Source organism: Grammomys surdaster, unplaced genomic scaffold, assembly GCF_004785775.1.
Source record: "Grammomys surdaster isolate TR1022 unplaced genomic scaffold, NIH_TR_1.0 493, whole genome shotgun sequence".
Taxonomy (NCBI): domain Eukaryota; kingdom Metazoa; phylum Chordata; class Mammalia; order Rodentia; family Muridae; genus Grammomys; species Grammomys surdaster.
In genome coordinates this window covers 775,553-796,917 of record NW_021604912.1, presented here as the reverse complement: position 1 = coordinate 796,917, position 21,365 = coordinate 775,553, and the positions used below count along the sequence as shown (strand labels likewise).

The following is a 21,365-nucleotide window of genomic DNA, read 5'->3' as shown; positions in this document are numbered from 1 at the left end:
AGGACAGTCATTTATCTATTTTGAGTTAATTCTGTCAAAGGTACACATTTATGCCTAGACTATTTTGCTTTTGCCTTCAGATCTCCATTCTTTTCTAGATCTGTTTTTGAAAAAAACTATCTTTGCCCTATTATCATTACATGTCTTTCAAGGATGAGTAATCATATTTATGAGAGTCTGTTTCTTGATACTTTAAACTCCTCCTATGACAGACTCATCTAATTTTCATCATTACCATCCTGTCTTGTATTCTATTTGTGGTAAGCCTTGAAGTGAGGCAGTGACAGAATTCCAACTGTCTTACTCCTTTGTGCTACTAGGCTGCTCTGGAGCATCTGCTTCTCCATTCTGTTTACAAGATAATTTCCAGGTACTTTGATTGAAAATACATTAAATGTATATTTAAAGATAGGGAGAACTGAAATTGTGACAATATTATGTTTTTCTATCCATAAAGGCGAATATTTCCCCCTACTCTCTAAGTTTTCATTGATTTTGTTCATCATATTTCTTTTGTTAGAGAGCATAGAAATGTACCTCTGTTAAATTTACATTCGAGAATTTTATCATATGTGATAATGATGTAAGTGTTGCTAGGATGGTGTGTGTGTGTGTGTATGTGTGTATATGTGTGTGTCTGTGTGTGTGTCTGTGTGTGTATCTGTGTGTGTGTGTATCTGTGTGTGTGTATGTGTGTGTATATGTGTGTGTGTATCTGTGTGTGTATGTGTGTTTGTGTGTGTGTCTGTGTGTGTGTGTCTGTGTGTGTATCTGTGTGTGTGTGTATCTGTGTGTGTGTAGAAAAAATCTTACTCTGTATACCAGGCTGGTCTAGAACTCTCTATGTAGACCACACTGGTCTCACACTCACAGCATTTCTCCTACACTGGCCTCCTGATTGTAGAGATTGCAGACACTGCTTTCTCTGTCTACTCCTGGGTATTTAAATCTCAAATCCATTTGCTGGATGCTAACTCATAGGAAAGCAATAGAATTTTGTACATCACCCTCTTACGTTGCAACCTTTCTACCAACACTCAATCAGCATGCTTTTATTTGCATTCCTTGTCTTGTCGCATTGCTAAAATTTTCAGCATGGCACTGAAATGAGACAGTGAGAGAGAACATTCTTGCAGGGCTTCTTTTTCTTGATTTAGTGAGAAACTTTCTGTTACAGAACATGAAAGATGCATGTTAGCTATGCAGATTTTGCAAAAATATTCTTTGTCAAGTTGAGAACAGGGACTCTTGGTATGGAGAAAAGGATATTGAATCTTGTCAAATATTTTATCTGAATATATTATATGCTCATGAGACTTTTCCTCTTAGTCTTTTGATATGATTATTTATACAAATTAATTTTCTAATTGTGAACTAAGTATGACCAAGAAAAATCTTACATGGTCAGGGCATATAATTATGTATATAATAATACTTGATTTTTTAACATTTTCTTCAGGAGTTTTGAAGTTTTGTCTATGAGAATTATTAATCTATTGGGTTTTTTCTTCTTATATCTTTGACTGGTCTTATAAAATTAATTGAGCAATATTCCCTCAGTTTTGATTTTCAGAAAGCAATTATAGAAACTGGAACAATTTCTGCATAAAATATATTGCAAAATTCACTACTGAACTCATCTGGGTCTAACTCTATTTCTCTAAGTAGATTATAAGTTATTCATTATCACTTAAACATCATTCATATGTAGGCCTGTTCAGAGCATCTATTTCAACTCAGTGAACACTGGTAATTTGTGTTTTTCAAGGAATTGATATATTTCACCTGGATGATCAAATTTAAGGATAAAAAGATTTTCCCAGTATTCCATTTTTCTCCATTTAATGCACATAGGAGTTCTAACTTTGTTCATTCTTCCATTTCTGATATTAGCAATTGGTCCTCTTGTTTGCTTTCTACTTAGTCTCAACAGAAACTTGATACTCTTGTGGATTCTAAGATTCATCTTTTGGTTTCATTGACTTCATCTTTTGATTTTATGTTTTCAGTTTTTAAAATTTATGTTCTAATATTTTATACAAATCAAAATTACATCTATTAAGTGTATACATTCTGATTTATTTTCCCTAATCTGAGTTATCTGCTTTGTGTTTTCTTTGCATTTGATTTGCCATTTAACTTCTTTCCTCAGATGTATGGTTAGATGTTTGATTTCAGGACTTTTATCTTTTAATCATATGTACATACAGTACAATACAGATTCATCTATGTATAGATTTTACCATGCTAGAAATTTTATAAGTTTCATTTTCATTTAGTTCAAATACTTTTAATGTCTCTTGGAAGTTTTCCTCTCTTGCCTGTTATATAAAATCTGTTATTATTCTCCCTGTGTTTGAAATTTTATACTTCCAATGGATGGATAGATTAATTTTATTATGTCTAGGAGCACATATTGTGATATTATTTTTCAATATAACTGAAAATTTGTATTAACTTGTTGATTCATGTGTATATTTTATATTATATATTTTATATTATTATTTTGTGTGTATTCATATGTTATCACATGTATGTCCATGTACCACATGCATGCATCCCTCATGACTAGAAAGGAGAATCCTCTGTGGCTGAAGTTACAGAGACATATGAACCATAATATGGGTGTTGGGGATCAAACCCAGATCCTCTAGAGCAGCAGCTATTATTCTTAACCAGTAAGTTATCTCTAGAGCTCTTCATAAAATGTGTCTTTATCACATCCCCACTCTACCCTCAAATCCTCTCAGACCCACCCTCTCTTTCCTACCAGTCTCCTCAATATAGTATTTTTTCTTAAAGATGTTATCTTGTAGCCAATGTCCTGGTGGTCGAACTATTACAATGTTTCCACCTCTTCTTCCCTGATGCTGAATGAGCTTTAAGTGTAGTATTTGTGTTGCCATTGTATTAACTAGGGACAGGCATTCAAAAGTCAGTTTATTTCTACTTTGTGACTAGCTGTTACTATCTATAATGGACCCTGTCTATTGCAAAAAGAAGCTTCTTTGATGAGTGATAAGAACTGCATTCATCTGTGAGTATAAAGATAAGTATTTAGAAAGCATCTAGAGATTTATATTAGTTTGGGAAAGAGGCAGTAGTAGATTCTTCTCTAGGTTCCATATTTCTCCAGCCATGAGTAGTTTGCTAAGTTTATAATGCCTGTCATGAATTTCCTCCTAATAAATGGTCTAAAATGTGTTTTCTAGCATGCAAAGTGGTCTGTGTTGGTGATTGTTTCAAGTAGGCTTAAAAACTATGTCTATTCTGTGATTTTTGGTAAAGCCCTCTAAAAAAATAAATTGCATTTGTTGATTGATGATTCCTATTTTTTTTTTCGTTACATCTGCCTACTGATAGAGTTGTACAATCTGCAGATGTAACAGCAGATGCATCTTTTTAAATTTCATGCACTTGGTCTCATTTCCCATATGTGTCTTATGTGATTAAGCACATGCATGCCATGACCTGTTATATGGTCTTAGAAATTCTTATTCCTTTATCATTAATGTATTACCATTCTTTTTTTTTTTTTTTTCGGAATATGAAAATTTATTACTGTGTCTCCATTGTCAAATTTTATGATCTCGGTCTTTCCTTCTTGCCCTTGTAAAGAGCCAAAAGAGACACGTTGGCTACTTTAACCACCTTAAAGCGGACGCCAGGGATATCACCGACAGCATGACCTTTGCGACCAAATCCAGCAACCAGAACCTCATCATTTTCCTCAATGAAGTTCAAGCAGCCGTCATTGGGCACGAATGCTGTGATCTTCTTGCCGTTCTTAATGAGCTGCACCCTGACACACTTCCTGATGGCAGAATTTGGCTGTTTGGCTTCAACCCCTACTTTTTCCAGCACAATTCCCTTTGCATGAGAGGCACCCCCAAATGGATTGGCCTTCAGGGCTGTGCCCAAGTGGGCTTTCTTGTACTGTTTATCATGCCACTTCTGGTCCCGTCGGTGACTGCGGAGCTTCCGGGCAGTACGGAGACCACGACACTTGCCCATCTTGCCGGCGCCACGGGCCCGAGAGAAAGAGCGTATTACCATTCTTTATCGATGATAATTTTCATCCTTTGAAGTTTCCTGAACTTGTTATTAACTACTGTTTTGTTTTGATTATGTCAGCATATTAGAGCAAATATTTTATATCATTTTTCTCCCTTTCTTAGTATAGTGGATCTTTTTCACTTGGTCTTAGGACTGTCTCTGAGTGTGCAACATACACTTGCTACTGATACAAACACACTAGTAAGAAGTAGGATGATATTCAAAAATAGTGTCAGTGCTTTTAAGCACTCTTCTTTCTCCCCTCTTTATCTTGGGTCATCCATGTCATTATCTTAACATATGTGTAAACATGCTCTGATTTTAAAATATGGTCTCTCTGTTATTATTTTTTAATGCTTGTCAATCTGGTAAATTAATAAAGAGTTATATAAAAGACATGTTTTATTGTCACCTGTCCCTTCGCAGTATCCTTTCTGTCTTGATATACATCCATTATATTGCCTATGTTATTTTCCTTCTTTCCAAAAGTTCTTTTTAATACTCTTTGGAACCAGTACAAATTTCTTCAATATCTGTTTATAAGAGCATACTTGTATTTTGCCTTTACTTTTGAAACATAATTTCTCGAGGTAAAGAATTCTAGTCTAGTGTGGTTTAGGGATGAACAAAATTATTTTATTCCTTTACCTTTTTGTATTAAAAATCACCTGGACCCTCTTACCCCCTCCCCTTGTAAAACATGCTATAAAAAAGCATTTCATGTTCAAAAAAAAAGAAAAAAAATCATTTTTATTTATTTTATTTAATTTTAGAAGTTTTGAAAAGAAATGTAAACATCACATGCCAAAATTAACCAGTCCCAAAGATATTGCAACTTGATACAGTTAGTATTGTATATATAATTGTATGTTTACATATGTAAAGCAAACATTTTAAAAGTTCTAATTATGTCATAGATTGATGTTTTGGTTTAGGTGGCAGTTTAGTGCACAAAATATATCCAATACTAAAGGTCTAGAATCCAAGGAGAAGCTGCACAGCTTCCATTCTGAATACAAGTTCTAACTTAATATTTTAATTCAGTGTTATTTTTCAAATAGTAGCCATGATATAAAAATTGACATTTTAAAAAATAAATTCATACAAGATTTCTTAGTTCCAAACTCTAGTAGACAACTATACTAAAGTGTGTAAAAGAAATTTTTCATTGTTTTAAGTACACGCACTTATTACCTATGAATGCAGTATTTTAAATAAGACTAACAAAAGCAATTATGATCACAAATTACAGGAAACACATGAAGCTATTCAAAGTTATTTCAGTAGCACAATTGTCTCTAGGATAACTGAACACACACAGTACTGATGTGTGAGGCTAGAAACCACCTTCTGCCTTGAGAAATAAGCTTAAAGGCAAATGACATTCAAAAACAAAACGTGTCATATTTGAAAAGTAAAACTCTTGGTTATAATCTCCATCTTTTTGGTTTGAATGATTCCTGAAATACATACATACATACATATATAAATATATACATGACAAAAGTAATGTAGATCCCTCCCTGGTGATTCTCTTTGGCAGTATTTTTGATTTTCAGTAGTTTATAACTGGTATTTGTAGCCTCGTTTTTGTATTCTTTCTGTGCAATACTCTCTGAGTTTTCTGGATTTGTGGTTTCTGGGTCTGACACTAAGTGAAGTTAGTTTTGTTAGCTAATCTATCTCTGTAGAGATGATCAAACATTCAAATTAATTTCATGTTTCTTGGGGACCTTAAGAAACTGTGCTCTTTTCACTGAAGCCTGGGGGCAGAGAATATATAAGGTGAAATGAGGGATCACCCCACTTACATTTCCATAGCTGCAGCTTATCCACTCATTTTTTAAAAATTATCCTAAAGCTGTGTCATATATAGAAAATTTTCATTCAATCTCATTATTTCTCTTTTTTATGTTGCATACATACATCTGTATCTGGGAGAAAAGGCAATGATGGCTATTCTAAACAGGAGGTTGTTTGCTTTGCTTGCTAATGGTCAAGACAAAGATGGATTCAAAATCTCTTGGAGGAGGGGGGTAACCAAAAAAGGGGATAACATTTGAAATGTAAATGAATAAAGTGATTAATAAAAAAGAAAGAAACAAAAAACCTCAAGTGAACCATTATCATCCCACAAAAATATTATGAGATTTAAATAAGATTTAATGTGTGTATAGATGTCTGTATAGACAACCTCCATGTGTATAGACATTTCAATGTTATGTTTGAGCATTAGATACATACCTTATGAAGAACATCCTTCCCTGCCTCTCCTTATTTTCTGGTAGTAGGTTTAAGAACACAGACTCTGAATACTAACCCCAGAAACTGCTTGAACAACTATGAAGCATCAGAGCCCATAACTGAAAAGTAGGCAAGATGTCGTTGACAGACAAGTATATGGAAAAGCCTAGTTTGAGTAGGCAGTTGCTTTGTGACTTATGTGAGCTTTCTATCTCCCTGAGTCTTGGCTTATCCTCTACTAAGTGAGAGAGTTAGAAGTCCCTTATTAGTTCAACACAGACATGAGAGAATATAGAAACTAGTCCAGAATTACCCTGAGAATTTGTCTTTTGTATTTTCATAGACATGGAATCACACCTGGCCAGAAAGAGTAGAGTCAAATACAGCCTCAACTGAGGAAGATACATTGAATTGGATTCGGTTATTTTTGTTTTAAGGCATATTTTAGAAACCCAAGCTGTACTTTACATTTTTTTGATTTCTGATTACTCTCTTTTTTTTTAATTATGCTATAGATTACATTCCAGTCATTGCTCTCACTCACTCAGTCCCCACTCCTACAGTTCCCCATTCCATTCTCCCTCCCTCTTGCCTCTGGGAGAGTGCTCTTCTACTACAAAAGGCCTCCCCCTTCCCTGGAGCCTTAAGTCTTTCCAGGATTGAGCACATCTTCTCCCACTGAGGCCAGTCCAGGTAGACCTCTGCTACATATGTGCCAGAGGCCTTGGACCCACCCATATATTCTCCTGGTTGGTGGCTCAGTTTCTGGGAACTCCCTGGGGTCTCGGTTAGTTAAACTGTTGGCTGTCCTATGGGGTCATTCTCCTAATTCAACCATAGGGTTCCCAACTTCAGTCCAATGATTGGGTGTAAGTATTTGCTTCTATCTCAGTCAGCTGCTGTTAGGGTTCCTGAGGACAGCCATGCTAGGCTCCTGACTGTAAGCACATCATAACATAGTAGTGTCAGGTTTTAGTGCACCCTACCCCCTCCTCCATGAAATGGATCCCAAGTTGGGCTGGTCATTGGACCTCCTTCCTTCAGTATCTTCTCCATGTTTGTCATTGCAGTTCTTTTAGACAGGAACAATTCTGGGTAAGGAATTTTGACTGTGGGTTAGTAGCCCTATCCCTTCACTTGAAGCTCTGTCTATTGGAGGTGGACTCTTTAAGTTCCTTTTCCCTAATGTTGGGCATTTTGGCTAGAGTCACCCCCAATGAGTCCTGAGAGTGTCTTGCCTCCTGGGTCTCTGGTACATTCTAGAGGGTCTCCCCACCTCCCACTCCCTGAGGCTGCTTATTTCCATTCATTCTCTTAGTCTTCTGGGATCCTCTCCTGTCCTCTCCCTACCATATCTGATTCTGTTCCCCCTTTCCCCTCCCTCTTTCCTCCCCCACTCAGGTTTCTCCCTCCCTCTGCCTCGTGTGATTATTAATTATTTCCTTCCCCCTTCTAAGTGGGATTGCAGCATCCTCACTTGAGCATTTTTGCTTGTTACATTTCTTACTGTCTGTATGTTGTATCCTAGGTATTCTGTACTTTTTGGCTAATATCCACTTATCAGTGAGTACATACCATGAATTTCCTTTTGGGTCTACTTGACATCAATCTGGTTATTCTTTCCAAACCAACCATGGTTTCAAAATTTAAAGAATGAAACTCTCTACATTATGGTCAGAATTTTATAGATAGAATGTGTGTTAGAACTCATTTCTAGGGTGTAGCCCTGTGGTCAACTTTGCAAAAACCCAAATATATCCCTCTCTTTTGGGGTCAATCATGTAGCAAAAGTGTAGTAGTAGGACAAGTAGAACCATCAGTATTTATGACTACTGTTGCACTGTTCAAAACATAGTTTGCTGCTAATGAAGTTTGAAAAAGAGAAATAACATTGCCTAGCCCCAGCCTTCCAAGATTAATAAATATTTAAAACCTCTCTTAACATGATGTATGTCCCTCCTTTAGCCAAGGCAATCCATTGTTTTTCAGGCTCCAAATAAGAATTTATTCTTGCTTTAAATATCTCTTGAATTACAAGCTATAGAGTCATTTGACTTATTGTTTAGTTTTTCTACAACACAGCATACCCTTTTTAAAAAGGGTCTCAGGGGTCAGAATATTAAACTGTACTTCAAGTCCTAGCTCTTATTATAAAACTTCTCACAATGCAATTAATTTCTGTGTTTCTTTTCTCTTTTATGTGAAACTAGATGTTACTATAAATACTTGTTCATTAACAAATATTTTGAAGCATCATCTAATGATGCATACTGGTGTTACACAAAGTATATCTGGAAATATTAAGTGTATTAATATATTAATGTATGTAGAGAACTCTATTGGTGCTTGGTATTGGCATTATGAGAGAACTTTGGATTACTATTATCTTTATAAACTCCTGAGAATTAGAAATCTGTGAAGAGAATCAATTACTGAAAATGTCGCACAAGGGATTGCATGCTTAGCAGTACACAATATGTACTTAGCATTGGTTAAGAGTACATGCTTAGTAGTGAGGCACAAAGCCTACATCCAGTTCATCTCAACACAGTTCTCTATCATCCACATGGACATGCAAGTTCTTTCAGACTCAACTTTTAATTATTACAGAATTTCTGGATTCTAGTTCTTCCAAGTTTTGTAGAAATCACATTTGAACTGAAAGTTTTCTCATGAGATGCTTTTCTATATTTAAGGTTGTAACAGAGATCATCAGATTTACACCTCAAAAAAAAAAATGTCTGCAGAAGTCACCCAGGACAATCTAATGAACCCCGTACCCAAAGAGAAGCAGTCAATCCTGTCTGTATTACTTCACAATTAGTCCTTCAATTACTGTACTTAATTTTTATTTCAAAATTTTGATCATCTGTCTTGTCTGCCTATAATTTGTTAAAAGAAGAAATCCAGACTTCATTCATCAGTGTTACACAAATATCCAGCACTCTGCATAACAGCTGGTGCATAATCAATAAATGTGGTTTTGAAAATATACATTAGCTTCATGAAGGTATGTATAACAGCCTAAAGCATTTCAGCAAATGCATATAGTTTGTAATAATTGCCACAATTAAGCTTTAGAGCCCATGGATTTAACCATTTTCTTCCTCCTGCTCATTTGTACCCACACCCTGCTTTGGGCAATCTCTGAGACATTTTTGTCAGCAGTTTTATAATTTTCAGAAATTTTACATTATTTAATTATAGTATTTCTTGACTTCTTTCATTTAGTTGAATATTTTTAAAGTTTTTAAAGTGCACTTCTGTTCCTTATATCAATAGTTCAATGTTTTTAAAGCTGGATTAGCAGTCATTGTAAGAATATACTGTATTTTATCCATCCAGTATTTCCTGAACACACATAAAGAATTTCTAGTTTAGTATTATGTGTAGTGCTTGTTACAAACATTCATGTGCAAGGCTTTATTGGATCTATAAATGTTCATTTCACTTAGAAACATAGCATGGAATTGTTGGATTAAAGATTAAAATATGAGTTTGTATATTTCCTACCACATCTATTGTTAGTGATATCTGGGTTTCACCCAAAGTAGTCAGAGAGGATTCAGGGTGATTTTTTTTTTTATTTTCTTCTTTCAGTTTAGAATTACTTTGCATCTTGACACCTGGATAATTTTGGAGAAAGTTCCATGAGCTGTTGAGTTGAAAGCATGTCTCTTAATGTTTGGGTAGAATTTTCTGTAGATTTCTTCTAAGTCCATTTAACTAATGGTGTTATTTAACTCTAACATTTCCCTGTTTGGCTTTTGTCTGAATGACTTGTCTTTTGGCAGGAACAGGGTAAGTCATCCACTATCCCTGTGTGAGGGTCGGTAAGTGATTTGAGGTTTAGTAGTATGAATATGGGTGTTTTTGTTTTCAGTACATAAATGTCTAGAATTTTAATATTCCCATGGTGGCATTTTCCTTAAATGAGTATATAGTATTCTTCCTTATCTCTTTTGATTAGTTCTGGTTTTAAATCTATGCTATAAATATTAAAATAGATACACCTGCATGATTCTTTACTCCATTTGCTAGGAATATCTTTTTCCATCCATTTACCCTGAGGTAATAATATCTATCCTTAATGGTGTGGTATGTTTCTTGAGTGGAGTGAAAAGATGAATGAATCATGTTTTTTCATCCAATCGGTTAGTCAGTATGTTTTTATTGGGGACTTGAGACTATTAATTTTTATTGGGGACTTGAGACCATTAACATTGAAAACTTTCAAAGAGCAGTATCTGTTAACTTGTTGTTTAACTTTTGAGAACCTGACAGTGTTTTCCAAAGTATGCTTATTATTTTACATTAATATCAATGGTATATGATGATTCTAGTTTCTAAATATTTTGACCAATACATGATAATCACAGTCTTTTATACCAAGGTGATCCTATTGGTTGTGTACTGTTATCTTACTGTGATTTTAACTTTTAAATTAGCTAATGAACGTGTGTAATTGATACCATCCCTCTTGGCCACATGACATTTCTTAGTTTTGGTGAAACGTTTCATCACATTTTCCTCCATTTAAAGCTGTGAGTTGTTTCTTTTTTATTATTTTTCATAATTCAAGCATGTATTCTAGCTAAAAGTACTTTGCCACATGAATGATTGCAAAATATTTCTCAGTCTAAGGCATATCTTTCTATTTTCTACATAACATCTTTTGAAGAGAAAAAGACACTTTAAAATTGGCAAAATCCAATTTATCTACATTTTATGGTCCTGATATTAGGGATGCTGTAAAGTAGGTTATGTCTGAGCAAAATTTACAAAAATTTTCTTGTAGAGTCTGTACCTAAAGTGCTATACATGTTGTGTGTTAAAGGTCTAAATTCTTCCTTTTCCATGTAGTACAACAATATTTCTTGTGTTATTTACTGGGAAGGCTATTCTTTTCCCCATATGAACTGTCTTGCCATCTTCTGAAAAAAATGGTTGTGAGAGAATTTTTCCTATTCCTATTCTAGCTGATATACATATCATATGATGCACATATGAGTGTAGGGGTAAAGAACTGGCAACATTAAAAAGTTTATTAGGATACAATGTCCAAAATATGATTGGAAATCAAATATTCAAAGAACCTGAGACATTTCTGGCAGTCTCATTCGTGCAGGATCAAGCAACTTCACTAGAGCTTTGGTTCTGAACATACAACATAGACATATTGCACTATGCACACACAGTGCAAACAACAACTACTAACAACGAATTAACAACAAACACATTGGCTCAGATTTGAAGCTAATACACATTATGAATTAAACTGTTATTTCTGTATATACAAAGTTTTCTTCTCTTATGGAAAAAGAATGGTTTAATTATAAATCAATAGTCATTCTTTGGCATATTAATATCTATATATGTGTGTATGTAAATATCATATATATTTAATACATATGTAAGTACTACATATATATACATATATATGTGTGTGTGTGTATCTTTAGGCTGTATTATGTTAAAATATTTGATAATAAAAATTGGTGTTTCAGTTGTAGGCTTAAATTTTATTAAAACTCATTAAGTGAATTAGTACTTAGGATTAAGGCAGAATTTTCAATAACTCATAAAACAACACCAAGTCCAAATTATCTGCCCAGAAAAAGTCTCCCACATCCTTCTCTAGTGTTTAACTCGAATCCTTCTATTATACACCACGTATAGGTCCCTTCTGTGCTGTATCTCAATTCTCCACCCAATTAGAACTCTCACATCCTTATTCACGGTCTACCCTAGTAAGTTTCCCTGACCTTCCCATTGCTTTCTGCCCAATGTGCCAGACATAGAAGGTTCTACATCCAGTGACCTGACCTACTCTGGTCACCTCAACCTATGACACAACCAATTTTAAAGCTTATGACAGGACCCTACCAACTTACTTCACAACCCACAGTTTTCTCCCACACTGCATTCAAAACCAGATCTAACCCTATACTCCTGTCTTGAAAGAGGAGTCATATCCTGTACACCATCTGAGACTCTCTGTCTAAATACCTTTATTCTTGAGATATTTTTATCCTCTAAACACACATGCTCACAATACTCTCTTCCACCTCAACTGCTCATCTGTCTCTTAGACATAGAACAAACAAAATATGACAAAAACACAAATAATGTTGTAGTAGCTGTTTCATTTCTGTGAGGAGATACTATGATCAAGGTAACTCTTATTTTTAAGTTTCAGAGGAATATTCTTCTATTATCTTTCAGGAAGCAGACAGGCATGGCACTGGAGCAATCGTTGAGAGCTTTTCATACTGATCTTTGGACAGCAGACAGGGATGGGACAGGGTCTGGTGTGGTCTTTTTAAACATTAAATCACATCTCTAGTATCATACCTCCTTCATAAAAGCCACACCTACTTCAACAAATTCATATCTTCTAATTCTTCTCAAAAGGTTCCATTCCCTGGTAACTGAGCATTCAAATATATAAGCCTATGGGGGCAAGTCTCATTCAAACTAGCACAAATAAGAAAATTTCAGTCAGTATCTTTGCCCCCAAAGCTACCCGTCTTCTAAAATATCTGTCAATGAGATTTACTTTGATGAAGTACAGAACACACAGAATTTAAAGGAACAGTCCTAAATTTGGTTAAAGAATTCAAGAAGTTTAAAGGAGACACAAAGAGACAGCTCAACAAAATTAAAGATAAAGAATTTTTAAAAAACAAATGACTGAGAAAACACAAGCATAGGACTGGTAGTAATGATGAAGACAATCCAAGACTTGAGAAGGAAATTCAGTAACAAGATAAAAAAAATTGAAGAACATTCAATCTTACGTGAAGATGAAGTTGAAAAAAAAAAAAACCAGTAACTCAATGAAAAAACTCAAAGGAAAGCCTTACAAGTAGAAAGACTCAGAAGACAGAATACTGGGACTCAAAGACAAAATGTAAAACCTAGATCAAATAAGCAAGCAATATAAACAACTTTAAAGAAGCAGGGGAGTTACATATAAGAAATGAGTAGAACCATGAACAACCAAAATTTCAAATTATAAGCAAAGAAGAGGAAGAAATATTTCAACTCAATGGCATAGACCAGATCTTTAACAAAATCATAGAAGAAAACTAAGGAAGATATACTGACACAGATTCAGGATGACTATAGAACAACAAAATAGACAATTTTAGAAAAGAAAATGAGCACAGTGTATTGTACTTAAAACAGCAGGTATAAATAACGAAGAATGTATATTGAAAGCTGCAATAGAATATGTATAAGTCACACATAAAGAATAAAATATCAAAATAACTACTGATTTCTCAATAAAAACTAAAAGAAAAAAGGGGCTGGAGCTATGCATTCAAAGTCCTAAGAGACTGTTTTAGACAGCCTAACCTGATATAATGAACAAAAGTATCTGCCATAATTTGAGAAAGAAAATTATTCCATGATATTAGAACCTTAAAAAGTCTACCAAACTCTTATATTTTGGTTGTGAACCTAGCCTTAATGGCCATTAGATGCTGAAAAAAGCATTTGACAAAATACAACACCCCTCTATGTTAAAAGTATTGGAGAGATCAGGAATTCAAGGTCTATACCTAAACACAGTAAAAGAAATATACGGCAAACCAATAGCCAATATCAAAATAAATGGAGAGAAACTTGAAGCAACCCCACTAAAATTAGGAACTAGACAAGGCTGCCCATTCTCACTCTATTTATTCAATACAGTACTCAAAGTTCTAGCCAGAGCAATTAGGCAATAAAATGAGGTCAGAGGATGCAAACTGGATAGGAAGAATTCAAGATATCACTATTTGCAGAAGATATGATAGTATACATAAGTGACCTCAAAAATTTTACCAGAGAACTCCTACAACTGATAAACAACTTAAGGAAAGTAACTGGATATAAAATTAACTCAAACAAATCAGTAGCCTTCCTCTATACAAAGGATAAATGGGCTGAGAGAGAAATTAGGGAAACAACAACCTTCACAATAGTCACAAATAATATAAAATATATTGGTGTGACTCTATCCAAGCAAATGAAAGATCTGTATGACAAGAACTTCAAGTCTCTGATGAAAGAAATAGATGACCCCAAAATATGGAAAGATCTCCGATGCTCATGGATTGGCAGGATTAACATAGTAAAAATGGCCATCTTGCCAAAAGCAACTTACAGTTTCAATGGAATGTCCATCAAAATTTTTAACACAATTTTTCACAATGATAAAAAGAGCAATTCTCAAATTCATCTGGAATAACAAAAAACCCAGAATAGTAAAAATCATTCTCAACAAGAACTTCTGGGGGAATATCCATCCCTGACCTCAAGCTGTACTACAAAGCAATGGTGATTAAAAATGCATGGTATTGGTACAGAGACAGGCAGGAAGATCAATGGAGTAGAATTGAAGACCCAGAAATAAACTCACACACCTATGGTCATTTGATGTTTGACAAAGAAGCCAAAACCATCCAGTGGGTGAAAAAACAGCATTTTCAACAAATGGTGTTGGTTCAACTGGGGTCGAGCATGTAGAAAAATGCAAATTGATTCATTCTTATCTCCTTGTACAAAGCTCAAGTTGAAGTGGATCAAAGACCTCCACATAAAACCAGGTATGCCAAATCTAATAGAAGAGGAAGTGTGGAAGAGCCTCGAACACATGGGCACAGAAGACAATTTCCTAAACAGTACACCAATGGTTCAGGGGTGTAAACCACCAGGATCTAAACCATCAACTGAAAAGTATACATGGAGGGAGGTATGGCTCCAGATATATATAGATTTGTAGTGAAGGATGGCATTATCTAATATCAATTAGAGGGGAGGGCCTTGGTCCTGTGGAGGCTCAATGCCCCAACATAGGAGGATGTTAGAGCAGTGAGGTGGGAGTGGGTTAATGAGAAGAGGGGCACCCTCAAAGAGGCAAAGGGGAAGGGGAGAGAAGGATAGGATATGAGATATATAGAAGGGTAACCTGGAAAAGGGATATCATTTGAAATGTAAACAAATTCTACTCAACCAACAAAACCTGAAGAAAAATACAGGAAGCATTATTTTCGGCTTAAAAGAAGAGTTAACATGGTAGAGAGAGCATGGAAAGAAACAGGAACCATCATTATTGAAACATAAAGTACCATTGAGAAAACAAACAACACTGCAAAATCAGCTGCAAAATGAAAACAATTTAAACACACATTTTAATAATATATGTAAGCATCAGTGGCCTCAATTTTATCAAAAAACAAGATGACTGAATGGACCAAGAAATAAAATCCATTATTTACATAAAACACAGATTAAGCAGAGCCTTAGAGTAAAAGGAAGGACAAAATAAATCCAATCAAGTAAGATGACAAAGCAAGAATGCATCATTACCCCAACACCTGACACAAAATACTTCAAAGGAAAATTAACCAGAAGAGATAAAGAAAGTTATTTTATTATAATCAAACAAACAGTTAGCCAATAAGACATTACTGTACTGCACATGTATTTGCTAAACTCTGATATACTTTCTTTTAAAATGTTCTACAGATTTAAAGACATCAGTTAACATCAATCCATTAGTATCAGGTGATCTAAATATCCCATTTTCTCCAATAGACAGGCCATGTACACAAAAAATAAAGAGAAACATCAGAATTAATTGACATCATATTTCAAATGAATTTAAAAGATATATTCAGAATATTTGCCCTAATAACCAAAGAATACAGGCATTCTACTTCTGATGCATCAAGGATTTTCTAAAGTAAACCATATTCTCGGACACAAGACAAATCTTTACACATTCAAAAAAGAATGAAATAGCTTCCTGTATCCTGTTAGACAACAATGTAATAAAACTTACAATGTAATAAGACTTACAATTGATAGCAAAAGAAAAACACACAAACTCATGAAAATTAAATAACTCATTACTAAATAATTTATGGATCTAAGAGGAAATCGAGAAAGAATAAAAAATTCTTGGAAATAAATGAAAATGAAAACATAACACAGTAAAACTTCTAGGACATTTTCAGAGCAGTCGCATGTGGGAAACTTAAAGGTCTAAGTGCCTATATTGAAAACAAATTAGGAAGATTGCAAATAAATAACTTGATAGAACCCCCACATCTGGAAAATCCAGAACATTTTTCATAGGAATATAAAATACAGTACTAATATCCATATGGAACTAAAAAGACCAAGGATGCCCCAAACAACGAATGATGCTGGATGTTTGAGATATTGTCATTCCAGATATTAAGATATGTGATATGGCAACAATAACAAAAACAATATGGTATGGTTAAAAAACACACATGTAAGCCAATGGAACAAAATCGAAAATCTAAACATGAGCAAACATAACTTCAGGCACCTAATATTTGACAAAGAATTCAAAAACAGATGTGGGGGAAAATCATCTTCAACAAATAGGTCTGGGAAATCAAGATATCAACATGCAGAAGATTAAAATGAGACCCATATCTATAACCTGTTGTGGGACCATGAAAAGGATAGCTTGGTTTCTGGTAGAGCACTGGCTAGAAATGGCCAGAGGCCCTGCGAGAGACAGCATATATTTTGCCATGCTCCCAGACTCCAGGATCCTGAAACACGATATAAGACACCCATTGATCACCACCTTTCAGTCAGGTACAGCAACTTCCCTACCAGCCCCTCCACAGATAGAGATAACTACAGGCCTCAGAGCCTTAAGAGATTCCTATATTAATGAGATACCTGAAAGCCAGACGGGGTAGCCAATTAAGCATTCTTTCCATGACCCTCCTCCCTCCCTATTTAACTCAGGTCTGCCCTGAGTATTTTGGAGAGGGAGTACAGCCAGATTCATCCACTTTCTGCCATGACAATAAATCCTTTAAAACCATGGACTTCCTCATGTCTTTGGGGCCCCGCCATGGAGAGTCGTGGAGAAGGACTTTAATGAGTCCCCGCCCGCCGCTGTCTAATCTCCCGCTAGAAGACTTCTCTATGTTCCTGCTGCAAAGCCTGCCAACTCAAGCAAGATAGCCAAGCCAGCGATCCAGCCAAGCGAGTCCCAGTAACCAAGAGTCTCTAACCACCGGGCAGTATCGGGGCTTCTCTCTCCCTTGTTTCACTCAGCTGCAGTCCAGCCCGAATGCCCTCACATCTTAGTTCTTCCACATCTCCCAGCAGCATCTGGGAGCTCAAAGACCAAGACCACTGGCCTCCAGGTCAGTTGCTAAGGCCCGGAGACCCCTCACCCCCACTCAAAAGCCCTGCCTCCTCAGGACTTCAGATTCAGATCTCTCCAAGCCTGGGCGGAGCGTCTGCCCCATGCTTTGTGGAGTAAACTCAATCAAATTTCTCAGAGCCACGGGAACCACAACAGTCCAACAGGACCCATGCCCGCCCATACAAGAGCTAACAGCCCCACAACTTTGCACAATTGACTCCAAGTGGATCAAAGACCTAAATGTGAAACTTGAAACAGTAAAATTTCTAGAAAAAAATCATAGGCAGTGCCCTATATAATATATATATATATATATGTATATATATATATACATATATATATATATATATATATGTGTGTGTGTGTGTGTGTGTGTGCGTGTGTGTGTGTGTATATATATATGAAAATATTTCCTGAGTAGGACCATGTTTGCCAGAAAATTAAGACCACCAATTAAAAATTGGGATGTCATAAAAACTAAAACCGTTTCTATGAAGCTATAGTAACAACCAGGTGAAGACGAAGTCCACAGAATAGAAAATAATCTTTGCCAGTTTTATCTCTGTCAGAGTATTAATATCCAGACTATATAAAGAACTCAAAACACAAAGAATAAAAATAATGACTAGTTTAAAAACATGGGCCTTGGATCTGAATAAAGATTTGTCAATTGAAAAAAAAGAAATACTGCTATGAAATATCTCAAAAAAAATTCCTCATTCCTGGCAATTAGATCACACAAACATTGAGATTTCATCTTGTTTCAGTCAGATGGCAAAATTCAACAAAACAACCTACAACAAACTTTGGAAGGGATCTGGAGGGAAAAAAAAATCCTCTTTCACTGTTGATTGGCTTGCAAAGATACACAGGCACTATAAAAATCAGTGTGGAGAATTTTCAAAGTGTTAAAATTATTCTACCCTATGCACAAGCTCTACTACTTCTTGGTATATGTCCTAAGGACTAAACATCTTACTCCATATAGCCTTGCTCAGCTATGTTCATTGCTTTTCTACTGAGAATAGATAGGAAATGGAAACAACCTAAATGTTCTACAACCAAAAAATGGGTGATGAAAATGTGGTTCACATACACTGTGAAATACTATTCAGCTGTAAAGAAAAATGAGATTATGAATTTCGCACATTAAAAGATGAGATCAGAAAGATAATATCGAGTAAGCTCCCTCAGACCCCAATAGATGAATTTTGCTTATCTTTCATCAAAGCCTCCTAGGTCCAAATCTTCAGATGTGAGTATACATCCTGGAGTAACTCAGAAACCAAAGAAGTCAAAAGCGACTATTGTCACTGTAGTGAGGGTATGGAAGCAAAAGAGAGTGAAGAAACAGTGTACGACCGATCTGATCAGAGAAATGGGAAAGGGGGACTCTAACTAGAAAGGAGAAGGGAGATAATTACCCAACAAAGAGATACAATGAAACAATTGTAAGTATGTCTGAAAATTCTTAAGGAATTATACTATTAACTATCTGTCTAAAAACAACAACAAAAGCCACAATACTCATAAGTCTGTATATATACAGTTTAAATTAATTTTTCTCATATGGATTGACAATGCTTCCCCTAAGCCCCAAACACCATCTAACAAAAATCTTAATATCAGGTGTGAGAAGCCCTCTTTTGAGTTGTTGGTTAGAGTTGCCAAGATAATCTTAAAACATTATAGTCTGTTGCTGTCATCCTTTGTTTCCCCTCAGAAAGGGAAAGTAAGTCCTTCTTCCTGAAAACAACATATACTTCAGACATAGAGTTCAAAGACTCCTGAGCTGGAACCAACCTGAATACCTGTTCCTTAGGACTAGCTTTCATGGAACTAGAAAGTACCATACAGGCTTCCAAAAGAAAGAAGCATACACTAGTCTACTCAGCTATGATTGCTATGAGCCCACAAGGGTGTGATTGCTCTAAAACTGCAAAGCATATGTTGGCAGTAATGAACAGTTTCCTAAATAGACTTTTAAGACCTGCTCAAGAAGAGGGAAATTATTCTGGATACTGGAAACCTTACCAATTACCAAAAGCTAATAAAATTATAGATCTTGGATGAGAAACCTACAACCATCACTTTAATAAATCACTGTGATCCCTACTGCAATCAAAATATTCATTTTTATATCCAATATGGATGCTAAACATGAACTGAACAAGGATAACATCAAAATAATACCAAAGTAGATGTGTGAAAAATGCCAACACCTCAACCCTATACAAATAACCACAGATAATTAAGAAATTCTGAGAATGAGAGAGTGTCTTCCCCAGATATATGGTTATCAAATAACAAATGTCCACCCTTAAAACACACAGACCAAACAGGCTATATTTAGATGTACACACACACACACACACACACACACACACACATGAACATATGTGCATATATGCATGCAACAGCAGTTAATGAAAGAGGCAGTGATTAACTTCAAAGAAGGCAGGAGGGGTGTATGAAAGAGCATGGGAAGAGGAAAGGAAAGAAAGAAATGATGAGGTCATAAAAGCAAAAATAAAGAATAAAGCTGGAAAAGTTTAAGCATATCTATCTCATAAGTGTGAATTTTTATAATTACATTTAATTAATCTAAAATAATGTATATATCAATAAATTGTTTCAAAAAATTTATTTTATAAATTATTATCAATAAGTGTTTGGTTTGCATATCCACTTTATAAACCAATGTGTTCAATGTCATATACAAGTGTCCTGGGCAAAAGGCAGTCATAAGTGGAAAGCTTTGATCAGCATGGGAAGATAACATTTTCTTGAACTCTGCAGGTTTCTCTTAAATTTTGAAATCATATAAATAATCTACTAAGACTTTCCTCTCTCATAATTGCTTGAGCTATTCTGGCTCTCTTGTGTTTAAGATTGGCTTGTCAATATCAATACAAAGGCCTGCTGAGATTTTGATAGAAATTGTGTTGACTCTATAGAAAAGTCTAGAAAAAATTCCATTTCAAAAATATTGGATCTTCCAATACATTAATTTGTATTTGTAACATAATTTGTAACTTCAATTTATTTGGGAACCCCTTCAATTGCTATCACTGTTTTAGCAGTTTTAGTATATTTACCTTTCTCTATTAAATCTGCTACAAATTATCTTGATTTTATTATTATTGCAAATGGAATTTATTTCAGAATTATTTCTGGCTCATATAGAGCAAACACCAAATTTTATATTGATCGCATATCTTCCTCCATTGCTAAACATGTATGTCATTTTCAATAGTTTACGTTTGAGGATTTCTTAGGATTTTAATACAGAAAAGTACTGCCCCATCAGTTCATAAAAGTTTTGCTTCTGTTCTAAATGATTCTCTTTAATAATTTGCTTGTGTTGTGATTGCTAGAATACCTAACACAGTCTTGAACAGAAGTGGAAAGTGCAAACAATCCTGTTCTATTTCTACTTCTACTGGGAAATATTCACATTTTTACCATTAAATATTATACTACTGATCATACTTAAAACTTCTTTTACATTTGTGCAGGATAACGGTGCTAAAATACACAGGGAAATAAGAAGAGAGCCTGGCACAGTTGGTTCTTTCTACCAGGAGGGTGTCAAGTCTTCCCACTCAGAAGCACTGTCCTGTACCAGCTGAGCCACCTCACTGATGCCCATACTAGGTAATTTTAGCTACCTGATTTTAGATTGAAAACTTCACATTTTCATTATCAGTTATAAGGTTTAATTTTATTTTATTTTTTTTATTGGATGATTTATTTACATTTCCTATGTTGTCCCCTTACCCCATCCCCCACCACCCCCTCGGAACCCCCAATCCCCTCGCCCCTCCTCCTTCTTCTCTGTGGATGTAACCTCTATCTACCCCCCCCCACT

General features: G+C 35.2%; 2 protein-coding genes across 2 annotated transcripts in view; both read right to left on the bottom strand.

Moving 5' to 3' along the window:
- The window catches only part of Agbl1 (ATP/GTP binding protein like 1), a 739,063-nt gene that overhangs the window by 333,065 nt on the left and 384,633 nt on the right, over positions 1-21,365 (bottom strand). The window lies entirely within an intron of this gene.
- Positions 3,526-4,040, bottom strand: LOC114633033 (40S ribosomal protein S23). Its single transcript, XM_028781656.1, has one exon. The coding sequence runs from the start codon at positions 4,012-4,014 to the stop codon at positions 3,583-3,585; it is 432 nt and encodes a 143-aa protein (XP_028637489.1). The 5' UTR covers positions 4,015-4,040; the 3' UTR covers positions 3,526-3,582.